The sequence below is a fragment of the Bubalus kerabau genome, chromosome 20 (assembly GCF_029407905.1).
Source record: "Bubalus kerabau isolate K-KA32 ecotype Philippines breed swamp buffalo chromosome 20, PCC_UOA_SB_1v2, whole genome shotgun sequence".
In the NCBI taxonomy this organism is placed as follows: Eukaryota; Metazoa; Chordata; class Mammalia; order Artiodactyla; family Bovidae; genus Bubalus; species Bubalus kerabau.
In genome coordinates this window covers 14,360,746-14,375,880 of record NC_073643.1, presented here as the reverse complement: position 1 = coordinate 14,375,880, position 15,135 = coordinate 14,360,746, and the positions used below count along the sequence as shown (strand labels likewise).

At 48.6% G+C, this 15,135-nt stretch overlaps 1 protein-coding gene across 5 annotated transcripts; it reads right to left on the bottom strand.

Moving 5' to 3' along the window:
* Window positions 1-388: 388 nt before the first annotated feature.
* Window positions 389-14,875, bottom strand: SLC25A38 (solute carrier family 25 member 38). 5 transcript variants are annotated; one of them, XM_055556935.1, is made up of 7 exons: window positions 13,823-14,870; window positions 7,136-7,257; window positions 6,454-6,538; window positions 5,578-5,757; window positions 5,146-5,320; window positions 3,294-3,367; window positions 389-1,214 (listed from the first exon to the last, which is right to left on the bottom strand). In XM_055556935.1, the coding sequence occupies exons 1-7, from the start codon at window positions 13,889-13,891 to the stop codon at window positions 1,092-1,094; spliced, it is 828 nt and encodes a 275-aa protein (XP_055412910.1). In that variant the 5' UTR covers window positions 13,892-14,870; the 3' UTR covers window positions 389-1,091. The 5 variants fall into 5 exon arrangements, with proteins under 5 accessions (XP_055412910.1, XP_055412912.1, XP_055412908.1 ...); XM_055556937.1 differs by having other exon boundaries at window positions 5,152-5,320; window positions 13,823-14,453; XM_055556933.1 differs by having other exon boundaries at window positions 3,201-3,367; window positions 13,823-14,431.
* Between the last annotated feature and the right edge of the window lie 260 nt (window positions 14,876-15,135).

The window sequence follows — 15,135 nt, the reverse complement described above, 5'->3', positions numbered from 1 at the left end:
ATGTTATGCTAAGAAGCCAGACACAAGAGACCACGTAAGAAAGACTACATGAGACTATGTTGTATTAGTCCCCTTATAGGAGGTGCACAGAAGAGGCAGATTTATGGACAGAAAGCAGATCCGTGGCCGCTGGGCTTGGAATGAGGGTTCACTGTAAGTAAGAGCTCTTCCTGGAGGTGTGAATGTGTTCTAAAACTGACTTGTGCTGATGGCTGCAGCAGACAGTCAAGTTACTTTAAAAAATCAGAGAATTGTGTATTTGGAACGGGCAGATCATATAACATATAAAATAAAGCTATTTTAAACAATTTTAAGCTTCAGGACCTATACAGATCAAGTGTTAGCCACCTTATTCTGTTACTGTAGGATGGACTCATGGCACTTGAGGTTTTCCAATGATAAAGTGCTTCACTTTATTTATCCCAACTTTAGCTGCAGAAAAATGCCAGATCAACTTGGGAGTTGAAACCGTGCAGCGGCCGAGACCAAAAGATATTACTTGGACACTTAGAGGCTAGGAAGCTACTTCCCTTCCCTGCTTCCCTGGAGCCTCTTAGAAATTAACAAGGAATCAGTTAAGTCATGACATCTTTTCTTCTTCATCCTAACATCACCTCAGAGGGAGACTTCAGCCTGTTGCGTGTGACTCCTCGCTCGGCAGATCCAGTCTCGCTGCTGGAACTCCTCAGACACGAGGGACAGCTCACAGCATCTCTAGCGTTGCGACTTCTTGCCCAAGAGCGGATCCAAGGAGGCGGCATGGTGTGGTGGATGGCTGAGCGGGACCACCGACAGCACTCTCTCTGGAAATGCCCTTTCACATGGCCTTGTAGGGTATGCAGACCCTTTTCCTGACTCCCCACCGTGCTCTATCAGGGACTCCTCTTCTGGGAGGTTCAGAAGGCTTAAGTCGGGCCCACCTATTTGAGTTGGGCCCACCTATTCTCTTCTTGAACTGAGTAACTGAAGGCGATGTGTCTGCCAGGCTCTCCTGCTAGGACTTCATCCGACTCCAGCATGGTGAGATGAAGCGGCCCTTGGCAGAAACCAAGCCGGACAACAGGTCCCGTCTTTGGCCGGTCCCCGCTGGGTCAGGACTTCAGGCCCATCTTGGACATCATCTCTTCGTAGACTGTCCACGCCATGGCTGCCATCAGAGTTCTGCGGAGGGCCCGGGGGACACTGCCTTGGAAGAAGCCACGCAGCCCATAGTCCTAGGAGGGAAAATGGAAGCCCAAACGCTGGAATTAAAGCAGCAATACAGTTACACACCTGCCATGAGAGAGAGGATGTCCCTCAGCGTTACTCCCTTTTTAAGCCTTACTTTATAGACTTTTACAAATATCATTAAAACTATGAATACTGGGTCCAAAGGGACAAACTAAAAAAAAAAAATTCGTTTGGCTTTGTTGCTAAGCTTTATATGTTTTAGGCGAGCTCTATCCAGGGGACTTTATTTCTCAGATGAAAATCTTCTGGAGGCTTACTCTATATAGTGTGCAACCTATACAGTACACAGAAGCCAGACGCCCCGAGCAGCAGCTGAAATGCAGACCAAAGTCTCTCTGCCAAGCCCTGGGCCCCAACTCCAGGCTGAAGGAAAAGGTACCTTCTTGGCAATCTGTCTGCCTGAAGGGAGAACCCTTTTTATTTTTTTTAAACTCACTAGATGTTCTTGGTGGCCCTAAATAAGAATTAAAGACAAACACCTCATCATCTGGATTGTTCTTTCCTACTGTTATCATTCCTTCCATTTTCACATGGAAGATATATGGAGACTCTATTTTCAAACTTTATAGCTTCAGGTATCACAAATAAGAAAGCAAGCAACCTATGCAGTGTGAGAAATATGATCAGATTCACAAACATCTGCTTCTATCTAGGATAAGACAGATAAGTGCTGGCAGATGCTAACATGCTTCCTCTGCTATGAGGAAAAACTGAGAAGTACAGAAAAATCTAAAGATCTAGGTGACAGATTTACCTTGAAAGAGAATATCTGATAATAGAACATGTTCCCAAAGGGCCAACTCAGTGGCTCTTAAATAGCATTTTAGTGTACTTGACATCTACTTTACTTTTTATCCTCAATACATCTGTACATTTGTATTAGCACAAACTCCTAGAAACAAAACAATGTGCCTGTGGTTTTTTTCTGACTACATTTCCTCCTAGGTCCTTGATTCAGAGAAGGAAATGGCAACCCACTCCAGTATTCTTGCCTGGAGAATCCCATGGACAGAGGAGCCTGGTGGGCTTCTGTCCATAGGGTCGCACAGAGTCGGACACGACTGAAGTGACTTAGCATGCATGCATGCATCGGAGAAGGAAATGGCAACCCACTCCAGTGTTCTTGCCTGGAGAATCCCAGGGATGGAGGAGCCTGGTGGGCTGCCGTCTGTGGGGTCGCACAGAGTCGGACATGACTGAAGCAACTTAGCAGCAGCAGCAGGTCCTTGATTAGGTTAATGAGTCCTCCCCAAACTCCTGACTCAGGAGGTCTGGGATAGAGCCCAACAATATGCACGTTTAACAAATATCACAGGTTGTCCTAATGTTGGGCCCCCTCCCTAAACAAACAAAACCCAAAAAACAAAAAGACCCCCACAACCAGTTTTTTAGCAGTGATTCTCAACCTTGGCAACACATTGGTATCACTGCTAAGTCACTTCAGTCGTGTCCGACTCTGTGCGACCCCACAGACGGCAGCCCACCAGGCTCCGCCGTCCCTGGGATTCTCCAGGCAAGAACACTGGAGTGGGTTGCCATTTCCTTCTCCAATGCATGAAAGTGAAAAGTGAAAGTGAAGTCGCTCAGTTGTGTCCGACTCTTAGCGACCCCATGGACTGCAGCCTACTAGGCTCCTCCATCCATGGGATTTTCCAGGCAAGAGTACTGGAGTGATGCCAGGGTTTCATGTCTTCCAGAGACTCTTATATGATGAGCTCAGGTTATGCTCTGGGAATGGGGAGTTTTAAAAGCTCCCCAGGTGATCTAGCAGTAAAGGACAGAGAGAGAGAGAGAGTTTTAACCACAACAATATGAACCAATATGTATTCTAAAGCCTCACTTTTTTTTTTGGTTGTGCCACAAGGCATGGGAAATCTTAGTTCACTGACCAGGGATCAAACCCATGTCCCCTGCAGTAAAAGTGCGGAGTCCTAACCACTGGACCACTGGGGAATTCCCTAAAGCCTTACTTTGAAAATGAGCGTAACTGACTGGCCAATCCACCGAAATTTCATTGGGGAGAGCTGCATGTGAGTTTTGATCACATCTGCAGGTTGAGTTACCAGCGAGGCCAGAATCCCAGCAAATATCCCACAGCTGAAATTCACAACGGGAACAAGGACTGCATCCAGCTGGTCTGAAAGAGGACAAAGGCAACCTTTGGTTATAAATAAATCTCATATCTACCAGATAAATATCAGTAGGCCAAGTTGCCACTAATTCTTCCTGAAAGCCAGAAGGGTCTGGATATTCAAACAAAGCTAGGAATTCAAAATCTACACTAATCAATGTAAACAGAAAAAATGGAACTAAAAGTTTACCTTTTTACAATCATCAGCATAGTAATTAATTCAGCAAAAGTCATTGACTGATGCTAAAATACATGGATGAAATAACAGGACGTTTTACACAGATTCAAAGTATCGCCCCACAGAGATACTTAGAAATGACAAAAGAACAAACAACTGAGTTTTCACTAGGGACATTCTTTTTATCCAAGCGATAAAGAGTTAATATCACCCACAGCGGGTCAAAAGGTGACATGAGCTTCCTGATATCTTACAATGAAGACACAACCTGTTATATGCTTCTTTTGCAGAAAAGGTAGAGTATAAATGAGTCTAGTTGCAAAGAATCATCAGATAAACCCAGGCTGAGGTTATATAATTGGCTTATACACTAGAAAATAAAAAATAAAAATGGCCACAAAATACATTATTGGAAAAATTGGAGAAATTAAGACTATAGATTGGACTACAGACACAAGAAGTGTATCTGTGTAAAATTTCCTAAATATAAGATGGTTATTAAGAATGCTTTTATCCTCAGGAAATGCACACTGATGTATTTAAGAGTAAAGAGTTGCATCATGCCTGCAACTTACTCCTAAATGGTTTGGAGAAAATAATTATACATACAGAAAGAAAACAATACAGGGCTATGGAGTTATATGTACTATTCTTGTGGCTTTTTTGTTAAGTGTAGAATGATTTCTAAATACCAAATTTAAAAAAAATTTTTTAGGATGAATGAAGACGTTAAAAACATATATCCAAGCTCCTTTATTGCCTTAACCTTGCTCTGCAAAGTAAGGCTGTGACTTGCAATGTCACAACTCCTGGTACTTGGGGCGAAGCAGCAAATCTCCTAAAGCACCCCAACTGACAACATGGTCATGAGGGCGGCATTCTGGCTTTCCCAATTAAATGACCTCGGTTGCAATTCCTGGTCAGATTATCCACAGACACCTGACCGAACGCTGGTTCACTCTACAGGATGTGTTCCTATCAGTGTGTGACTCTGCCAGGGCGGACATTTACTGATTGTTGACTTTGCCCAAGTCTTGCAACACGAGCTTACTAGGAGGGTGGGCCTGCTAGAATGCGGGAGGTTTGGCAGCCTTCTCTCCATCCAGAGGGCTCTCACTGTTAACTGAGAGCATAGCAGGAAGTGAAAATGAAGTTTTTCTTCTAGCTCTGAACCCACTAGGTTTCCCAAATTCATCTGTTAAGAATAATAAGCGCTTCTTGAAAAATACAGTTTCCCAGTTCTTACCCCAAAGCTTCTGATTTAAGACTCCTTGGGTAGGACCCAGAAATCTGAAGATCAGGCAAATGTGGGAAGTATTGTTGCATGGCCTATGCAGAACGTGGTTTATTCCACCCCCACCCCCGACTCAGGAATCACATACTATCAGTACTCTTCCTTAAGAAGCTATAAACTCAAAAGGGCAGGGACTGTAACTGCATCCCAGCACGGGGCCCCACGCCTGACACAGTGCAGATATGCCTCAGTTTTTAAAACTAGGCTAAGAATCCAGAGCCGCTAAGAACAACAAATAGTCTCCTATCTCAGAGAAAGCAGTGAGGATGTGATCCCTTGAGGGATCTCTCTTCCCACCACGCCTTCCCTTACCCGTACCGTGAAGCACAACGTTTTTGGTCTGGCTATAAAACATCAGGTAGATTCCGGAAAAGGGGGCGTCACGAAGGAGTGTTGCTGTCAGGCCACTGAAGAGGCCCCGGAACCCCTCACTGTGATAGATGCTCCTCAAGGCAGCGTAGATGCTCTCGTAGCCATACCGCCCACTCTGCGAAGGAAGCACAGAACCCGTGGCTGCCTCGGTGGCCCTGGGGCTGCGCACTGAACCGAGCCATCCTCAGGCTGCACGGCCAGGGCCCTGGGGGCTCTGGTTCCCACGTGCTTGGCCTGACTACACAGATGGGTGCTCCCTCCACACTGACCTCTGTGTTGGGTTATAACTCAGGAGGTGGCATCAGTGGCCACTTGACGCAAGAGTCCAGTGCCCGTTTGCCCTCTCCCAGGCCCTGAGGCTGTCCAACTCACCTCGTACCGTGTCTTGATCACAGTGATGGGTGACATGCAGACCCCTGCAACGGAGCGGGAGCCCGCCCCCAGTATGATGGACTCCAGGGCGGTGGGGGGATGGCCCCGCAGGAAGTACTGCTTCAGAGAGTAGAGGGTGCCAAAGTAGATGCCAACGCCTGGGACACACCTCACGATGGACTGCAGGAAGAGTCGGAGGGAGGACAGGGATCAAAGACCACCATGGGTGGAGTTCCCCAAAGGAGACCCAGAATTGGCACGAGAGGAGTTGACTTAAGGTGTGGAGGGAACACCAATGGGAGAATGGGCACATGAGATGGGACAGAAGGTGGCCAATAAAGGGCATGTCGTCTCATCAGTGTTCACCGTGGGCAATGGAATCCCTCCGGGGAACTCTGGGAATCAGCGTGGACGCGCCTCGGTCACCCCGCCACCTGAGGAGGGAAGGGGGCTTCTAAACCTCAGGTCTTGTCTTTCACTGGTTAAGAGCTGCTTTGAGGTTGGGGTGAGCATGAATTCCCCGGCTTTTCCAGCAAAATGACTTCTGAAGGCCAGAAAGTCTTCCAGGTAGGGAAATGCAGGTAGGAGGCATGGGAGGAAGGGGCGGGGAGTCGGGGGGAGGACCTGCTGACCGCGGGGCGCCAGCTGCCTCTGCTCTAGGACTTGATGCTGCTAAGAAGCCGTGCCCAGGGCACACACAGGCAACAGCCCCCAGGGCCCTCAAGTGGAAGCCAGGGAGAGTGACGGGCAGGGAGACAACAGAGGCCTGCTCACAGACTCCAACCCTCATGTACTCTTAAAAGCGAGGATGTGTGAGGTGGATGAGAAATGGCTGGTGAGTAAAGGAAGGGGTGCAAGACCCAACAGGCAGCTTACGGGAGACATCCCTTTCCAGAGGCCCAACGGACTCTCCGTGCGAACCACATTCAGGAGCAGAGCCAACATGCCAACGCGTCTGGACCTGAAGGCAGACAAGATAGAGAGAAGGAAGGAAAGATCACTGAGACTACGTCCTCGTGAAAGGACTCCCCGCTCAAAGACTTCTCTGTACGGCCTCTTTCTACAACACTTCACGGTCTCTGCTAGCATGTGGGAGTTACTCTGAGTTCCTATGCATTCAGTGTGGCAGGTCCGTGATTCTTTGTTCATTCAGGCTGCAAGCAATGGGATAACTACTCATTTTCCATACATTTCACACACTGCCCACAGTGCTGAGCCCAATAAGGGGGCTCACAAGAGGCACTCAATACCTCCCTTATTTCCAGAAAACCAGCCCCTGCTTGCGCCAGGCAGCACAGTCATGACATTATAGACCAGCACAGTAGAATGCAAATGTCACCAAGGCAGATGCCAGGGGGCAGCTGAGCAAAGGACCCCGTTTAATTAAGAGAAACGTCAAACACAAAACAGTATACACAAAACACAGGACAGCTGGGCCTGGTCTGTGTTTCTCTTTGATCATCCCACAGAATGGAAGTTGACTGAACACAGTCAAGATGCTCCCGCTGAAACCAGCTCCTCAGTGAAATGGGGGTGGGGGGTGGGCAGCAGGCCTTACCCACGGGCCGAGGGCTGGAGGGTCTGCAGGCGGGTTTTGAGGAGATCCAGGGGTTGGAAGAGGAGGGTAGAGCAGGTCCCACTGATGGAGCCACACAAGAAAGCTTTGATGACTGGCTGCAACTGCAGGGCAAGAGAACACGGTGTCGTCAGTTGTGTCCCACCATTCACCACACCTGGACCAGCCAGTTCTTCTAAGGATTTCTTAGCAACTCACCTGGAGGTGCCCTGTGTTAGTAATAGCTTCTGACTTCAGAGAAGGGCAAACTGTAGTCAGGGATGAACAGCGTTAGAATGTTGTTGAGAGTGTTGTACACTCCAAGAAGTAGCTCTCTTGTCTTACTGATAACAACTTTAGTAACCACTGATAATTAAAACTTATGGATAGGGCTTCCCTGGTGGCTCAGTGGTAAAGAATCTGCCTGCCAATGCAGGAGACAGGCATTCAATCCCTGACCCTGGAAGATCCCAGATCCCTAGGAGCAAGTAAGCCCATGCGCCACAGCTACTGAGCCTGTGCTCCAGAGCCCGGGAACCAACTACTGAGCCCATGTGCTGCAACTGTTGAAGCCCAAGCGCCCTAGAGACAACCCATGGCAGTGAGAAGCCTTCGCACCACAACTGGAGATGGCCTCCGCGTGCTGCAAGTACAGAAAAGTCCCCAGGGCAGCAACAAAGACCAGCACAACCAAAATTTAATAATAAAGTATAAAAAAAATTATGGATAACTTCTCTCCTACTGAGCAACATGTTTATTTCCATCTGTGAATTATGCCACTGACCACACCTCCCTAATTTGTCCTGAACATAAGTTATTGGCCAACTTCTTCTCGTGACAAAAGCAAAATCAATTGAGCAGTGTGTTTTAAACCTGGACTGCTGGTTTCAGGTTCCCTCGGTTGTGGAACCGGTAGATTGTTTGCAGGAGTAAGACAAAGGAAGTGAAACCGTAAGTGAGCTGATGCACTGTGAAACGTATGTGCCACTTCCTGTAAAAGTCATGCATTTCCTTAATCTAAAACTTTCCCCCTGTCGTACACCCATTCATCTCACTGGGACCGAAGCAGACCGCAGGTGCGCCACAGGCCGGCAGCCACTCCTGGGTTTGCTGGCGGTCCTATGTACTGGGACAGTCACAGTTCAGTTCAGTAAGGGGAAGCACACTGACTGAAACCGCCCACCCTGGCCAGCCCCTTTAGTAACCATTTGCATGAGTTGTTTTATGACAGGAGATCCTGATAAGGAATACGGAACTAATAATCCACCACCAACCGGAAGAGTTCGGGAAAGGTTGAAAGGAGACACCACGTGTTCGTCCACTTCCCAGAATCCCTCTCACTAGCATCCACCTTGGCTAGGCGATGCATGCGCCACCAGGAAAGACTCTGAATTAGAATGATTGGCCAAAGACCACCTGGAAACTAATCCCATCACCATAAAACCCAAGACTGCGAGCCATGCGGCAGAGCAGTTCTCCTGGGTTCCCTTAGCCTACTGCTCTCCACCTGGGTGCCCTTTCCCAATAAAATCTCTTGCTTTGTCAGCACATGTGTCTCCTCGGACAATTCATTTCCAAGTGTTAGACAAGAGCCCCGTTTCAGGCCCTGGAAGGGGTCCCCTTTCCTGCAACGAATGGCGACTCTGGTGGGGACTCTTCTTCACTGAGACTGACATCCTGACCACTGGGGGTACTCAGGGGCCAGCTTGCCTGCCAATGGACCAGACCCAGCGGCCGCAACTGGGACCCTTCTGTCCCCGGTCTCCTCCTGATGCGGACAACTGGCCAAAGTGCCCCAACCGGTAAGGAACAAGAGACTTTACTGACCTCTCTCCCCTTCCCTCTCTCTTTCCTCTCCTTAACCCTTCCTATCCTTCCCTGTTTTTCTAGTCCCCCAGTCCTGGACACAGGAATCTGGTCGAAGGGCCTCAGCCTAAGCTGAGGATTGGAGACAGATCACCTCCTCTTGGTAGAAAACTTGAATTATTTCTGGTAGGGCCGAGTTCCAGTCCTCCCTTCTCTGGAGGCCCAGGGTAAAGTCCCATAACGCCTGGGTATCTGCAGGTGGCAGGAGACGTCTGTAAAGCCACCCCTTTTGCCCCCTTCTCCCGCCTCCTCCCCCGTCTTTCAACCTGGCTCCTTTTCCTCCCTTTGAAATCTTTGAAGACCTGAGATATTTTCCTTTACTCTCTTAGTACTTGGATCTGAAGTTCTGTGTCTCTATAGGAGGTTTTCTGAGAGACTGTATTCTTGTATTTAAGGGTGTGTCTGATGAGGACTGCCAGGTTTATATGTGTGTGTTTTAACTCTGTGTTCTGTGTTGTGATTTTTAATGGCCATTTTGCTTTGTCTGGCCTCCATTTGGTTTAGACCTGCCGCCATTTTGTTAGAACTTGATTTTCTTTCCCTGTGCCTTGAGACCAGGGCTCTCAGGAACACTTATCTAGACCACCTCTAACTCCTGAGACTGAGGGAAAAGGGGGAAATGCCTTTAAAATTTTTATTTCAACTGTTTTTTTATAAACTAGTAAATTTTATATTGTAATATCTAATTCATGACTAAACTTTGAAAATGAAGCTAGATCTTACACTGTATCTGTCTAAATATGTCTTGGTATGTCTTTGCCTCTGGGTAATATTTTTGAGGTTACTTTGTAAATGAGCTCTATTTAATTATATTTAACACATATAAGTTGAATAAGCAGGGTGACAATATACAGCCTTGACATGCTCCTTTCCCAATTTGGAACCAGTCTGTTCCATGTCCGATTGTAACTATTGTCTTTTGACCTGCATACAGACTTCTCAGGAGGCAGGTAAGGTGGTCTAATGGTATTCCCATCTCTTTCAGAATTTTCCACACTTTGTTGTGATCCACACAGTCAAAGGCTTTGGCATAGTCAATAAAGCAGATGTTTTTCTGGAACTCCCTTGCTTTTTTGATGAATCAACGGATGTTGGCAATTTGATCTCTGGTTCCTCTGCCTTTTCTAAATCCAGCTTGAACATGTGGAATTTCACAGTTCTGGGAGAGTCACGCACGCTGGCTAATCTACAGGCAGCCTTCAGAAGGGCAGGACTGCTTGGTAGACTGACTGCACTTTCCCCAAGCACACTCCAGGGCCTCACAGCATGCCCTGGGATCCAGACACACTCAAATGGTTGTGCAAACACACTTTTACAAATCCAAGCAGGAGAGAAAAGTCTTCTTTTCCATAGGAGACACTGGGCAAACTCCACCCAAAGACCTTCTCTCTCCTCATTAAATGGCATTTGCACTATTATTTTGTAATACATGGCATACTGTCATCCTAAAATGCTATTAAGATGAGGTTGCTTGTTACCTACATTACATAACTACCTACCTAGAACCAAAACGCTTGTAATCTGTGGTATTTGTTTCACAGAGAAAAGAGGTAATTCCACGTTCCACCAAACCAGCAATTATCAACTAATAACTGGAATTCCTTAAAGGTCTAAGTAAGTTCAGATAATAAATACTGGCGCTTACAGCCACATTCAAATAGCTTTCTAAGCAAAGGTCAGACCGTAAGCACAGCCAAGTCACATGGCGCTCCATCAGCTGTGTGTGCACAGAGTCCTGCTCCTCCTGCTAACTTGCACTCCCATGAGCTTTGTTTCTCAGGCTCATCTGAGACTTTGGGCTCACAGCGAGGGCCTCCTGCCTGCACACTGAGCCTCACTTCCGCTGACTCCTTTGCCTGGAACAAGCTTGAAAGCCCCCATCTTTCCAGCCTGAGGCCACGTCATCTCCACCCCCTCTTCACCAGTCACCCCTCATATCCCCCCAGTTTGCCATCTGGCTAAAGGCCCTCCGCTGAAGCTGCCTCACCGAGGACCTGAGCATCCCAGGGCCCCTTTCTCGTGCCCTTCTCTTACCTGGCCTCTCCGGTGCATTTGGAACACCTGCTGATGGCCGCCCCTCTCTGGCTTCTCTCTCCTCTTCTGAGTCCCCTTCTGAGCCTCCTTTCCCCAGCGCACAGATGTCGCTGCTCCTCTTATCTCCCTGTAGCTGCCACCTCTCGGGGCACCCTTATCCCCACACCACACCTCGCTTCACACGCACATGCCGGCAACGCCCACATCTCCAGCCCAGTTCAGCCCGCACTCCCGTATCTCCCCTCAGATGGCCTGCAGACATCTCAAACTCTACACCCCCAAGTGGAAACTCACTCCACAGTTCTTCACATGCCTGCCTCTCCTTCAGTCCACACTGAGATGTTCCAGCAGGACATTCAGGAGACGAGGAAGACGCCTTGGTCTACCTACCATTTCACCACCAACTCCTGCCGCTGACCCCTCTTTCCTCCCACAGCCTGCCCCCCTGCTGATTAAAGTAACCTCCCTGTGAGTCTCCAGCCTCAGCAGTGCCAAGCCCACTGAGCAGCCTGGGGTGAAGCATCCATACGCACCACCTCAAAATCTCACAGCGCTCTTATGAGCCAGGTGTTCAAACCCACAGTGGTCCCCCTCAGGACTGACTGCAGAGCCTGGTCCGCATCAGGGGCTCGACAGTCAACAATGAAGGAATCACGTCATCTAACAGGAAATCTGCACGTGGCTCTCCCTTGACCACAATCCCACACGATAAAGCTTAGTGGGCCCTGCAGGCCCCATCCCTGGGCAGCGGGATCGCCTCAGGCACCCTCCAGCCCGTTGCTCCAGTAAGGCTGTGGGACTGACCTGCAGTTACCACTTCTAAGCAGCTCTCTTTGGAGCTGCTTCCCCAGTGTTCTCACAGGTATTGTCTGGAACTACCCCTCCCCTCTGGGCTTCCCAGGTGGCTCAGTGGTAAATAATCTGCCTGCCAATGCAGGAAATACAGGAGACTCCGGTTCGATCCCTGGGTCAGGAAGAACCCGTGGAGGACGAAATAGCAACCCACTCCAGTATTCCTGCCTGGAGAATTCCATGGACACAGGAGCCTGGCAGGTTACAGTCCATGGGGTAGCAAAGAGTTGGACACGATTGAGCACACTCAACATATAGCACATTGCTTAGACATTTTACTGACTCAATAAATATTTGTTGAATACATCCATACATAGAACCCATAACCTTTTTAACTGTAACTTTCCAGATCTATTACCACAGCTGCTGCTGCTGCTAAGTCACTTCAGTCGTGTCTGACTGTGTGTGACCCCATAGATGGCAGCCCACCAGGCTCCACAGAGCAGATGCTAAATATATACCAGCAGTATTGATTAACCTCGAGTTAAAAAAAAAAAAAAAACAGGCAACAAAACAATTTACACTTTTCTTTTCGAAAGATATTATCAATAGTGGATGGCACATTCTTTAAGGCACACTTGACTTTCTTCTAAGTAGCCCAAATTTATTCAAAGTAAATACTTATAACAACCAAATAATAATACAAAGATACATAAAGGCAATAAACAGCACTTGAATAGTTGGCAAACAAGTTCCACAAACAACTCCTATTTCCCTTGACAAAATTAAATCCTAAAAAATTAATCAGATCTCCAGGCCAGAGCTGGAGGACCCAGAAAGAAATCGGTAAGCACGTGATTAAAGATGTAAACGTAAAGCGGCCCCCGACTCCGCCTTTGTTAAAGATTAAAAACAAAAACAAAACACTAAGAAAAGAAAAAGTGCCCACAACCCCGCCCAGCGCCTGCGGCAGGTGGACCGTAACCTTTATCTCGGGAGAAAGCGGCTTGCCACAGGCCCTCGCGAACTATAGGAAGCCGCCTTCCCGCTTCCATCCACGTCTAGCAGCGACTTTGCCAGACAGTCCTCCTCCGCCCGCCTTCCCAGCCCCGCCTCCACCAATGGCAGGTCCGCGGGGGGCCACGGCAGCCAATCCAGACGCGGGGGGCGTGGCCTCGTGGCGATGCAAACCACACCAGTTTCCCAGCGAGTCCCTCTGGCCCAGCCCGCCGGTCCCGTGTGGCCCTAATCTACCTAGCTTGAGCAAGGATCGCATTTCAGGCTTAGCTTCATTGTCAGGCTTTGCAACGGTCCAAATATCTACCCAGGTGCCCTCTCATCTTTCAATCTAGGAAAACAACTCAAAGCAACTTCCCATAGCGCTCGCACGTCGTTCGCAGGAGGACATTCCCCACAGGGCCCACAAGGCCGCAGCAATCCCGCCTGCTGCTGCTGCTGCTGCTAAGTCACTTCAGTTGTGTCCGACTCTGTGCGACCCCACAGACGGCAGCCCACCAGGCTCCCCCGTCCCTGGGATTCTCCAGGCAAGAACACTGGAGTGGGTTGCTATTTCCTTCTCCAATGTATGAAAGTGAAAAGTCAAAGTGAAGTCGCTCAGTCGTGTCCGACTCTTAGTGACCCCATGGACTGCAGCCTTCCAGGCTCCTCCATCCATGGGATTTTCCAGGCAAGGGTACTGGAGTGGGAGGCCATTGCCTTCTCCGAATCCCGCCTACCTCTACCCAGATACTAGCACAGAAATGAGGCCTTTGCTTGCCTGTCCAAGAGTTGCGCTGCCACTCCTCTCCTTCCTCCCTACCCTCCTTTTTATCCCTTAGTCAAACTCCCATCTCTGCCGCCAAGTCCCCAACCCGTTATGAGCGCACCCCGGGTACAAAAAGCGGCCCCCCAAGGGCCGCCGACCCTCGGCAACCTTCCGAATTCCCCTCCCTGAGCCTGCGACGCCGGAATCCCTGCCTTCCCTTCCCTGCCGTTTACCATAAGCGTTTCCACCCGGTCTCCGACATCTTGATGCTGCAGCAGCGCCGGGCGTGACTTCTGAATCATTGGAGGGGAGGCCTGTGAATACACTGGGCCCCGGGTGCCGTTGGTAGGAACGCAGGCCCGGCCCTGGCGATCCTGGAGGAAGACGACGCGACGGCGGTAGCCGGGAGACGCTTTCTACGGCAGGGCCTACTCTGCAGTCTACGCCGGTCGGGACCTGCCGTGTCCACCGCCAGTGGGTGGCTCCGAGCGCCGCTTTTCACTTGCGCCATAGACTCTTCGGCTCTGCTCCTCGGCCCATCCTGCCCAGTCACGGGCTTCAGGACTTGAGGATGGTAGGGTGCACCAGGGGTGAAGAAAGCCGGAAGAACTAGCTAGAATGCCGGAATTTAGCTTCCGGGGTTGGATGCGCTTCGCGGGCTGGCGAGGATGTGCTCCTTAGTGTCACCTGGTGGAGACGTCCGGGACTGCAGGATCGGCGGCTTCCCTGCGCCCGGAGCTTCAAGGGACGTCTGCAGTGCTGGATGCTTTCGGGTGCCACGTCTGTGCATAGTTCCAGTCCAGACTTAACTCTGCCCAGTGCAGTAGCCAGTAGCCAACGGGGGCTACTGAGCACTCGAGAAGTGGCTAGTGTGACTGAAGCCCAGAATTTTAAACTTGACTTAATTGTAATTCATTTGTATTAAAAACTGAAGCAGTGTGGAATATTTTTCTGTCAACATGACTTTATTGTTTTGGCGTTTCCACATTTCCCTTTAAAAAATGCTGAAATCTTGATGTCAGAAATGTGCTGTAAGTCATCCACACACCGTATTTCTCACATGGCAATAAGATAAAATAATTTCATAAACAATTTTTTCATTTTTACCTGTTGAAATATTTTTTTGGATGTATTAGGTAAAATAATTATTAAAATTAATTTTACCTCTTTTGCTTATTTAATATGGCTACTAGAATACTTAAGATTACACTTGTTATCCTGTGATAAGCCATAATGGAAAAGAATATATGTGTGTGTGTGTGTGTGTGTATAACTGAGTCACTTTGCTGTACAGCAGAAATTAACACAACATTGTAGATCAACTATACTTCAATAAAAAATTTTTTTTCAATTACACTTGGGGCTTGAACTACTTGTCTATTGGACAGCACTGGTCTAGATGGTTAAGATTATGGTTCTTACCTCTTACCTGGACCCTATCAATAACCTTCATTTTGGTCTCTCAACTTCCCATTATTCCTATCTGGCTGATTGGTGGAAAACTATCACTGCTAGAATCCTGACACTCTTTTTGGAAAAGGCAGTC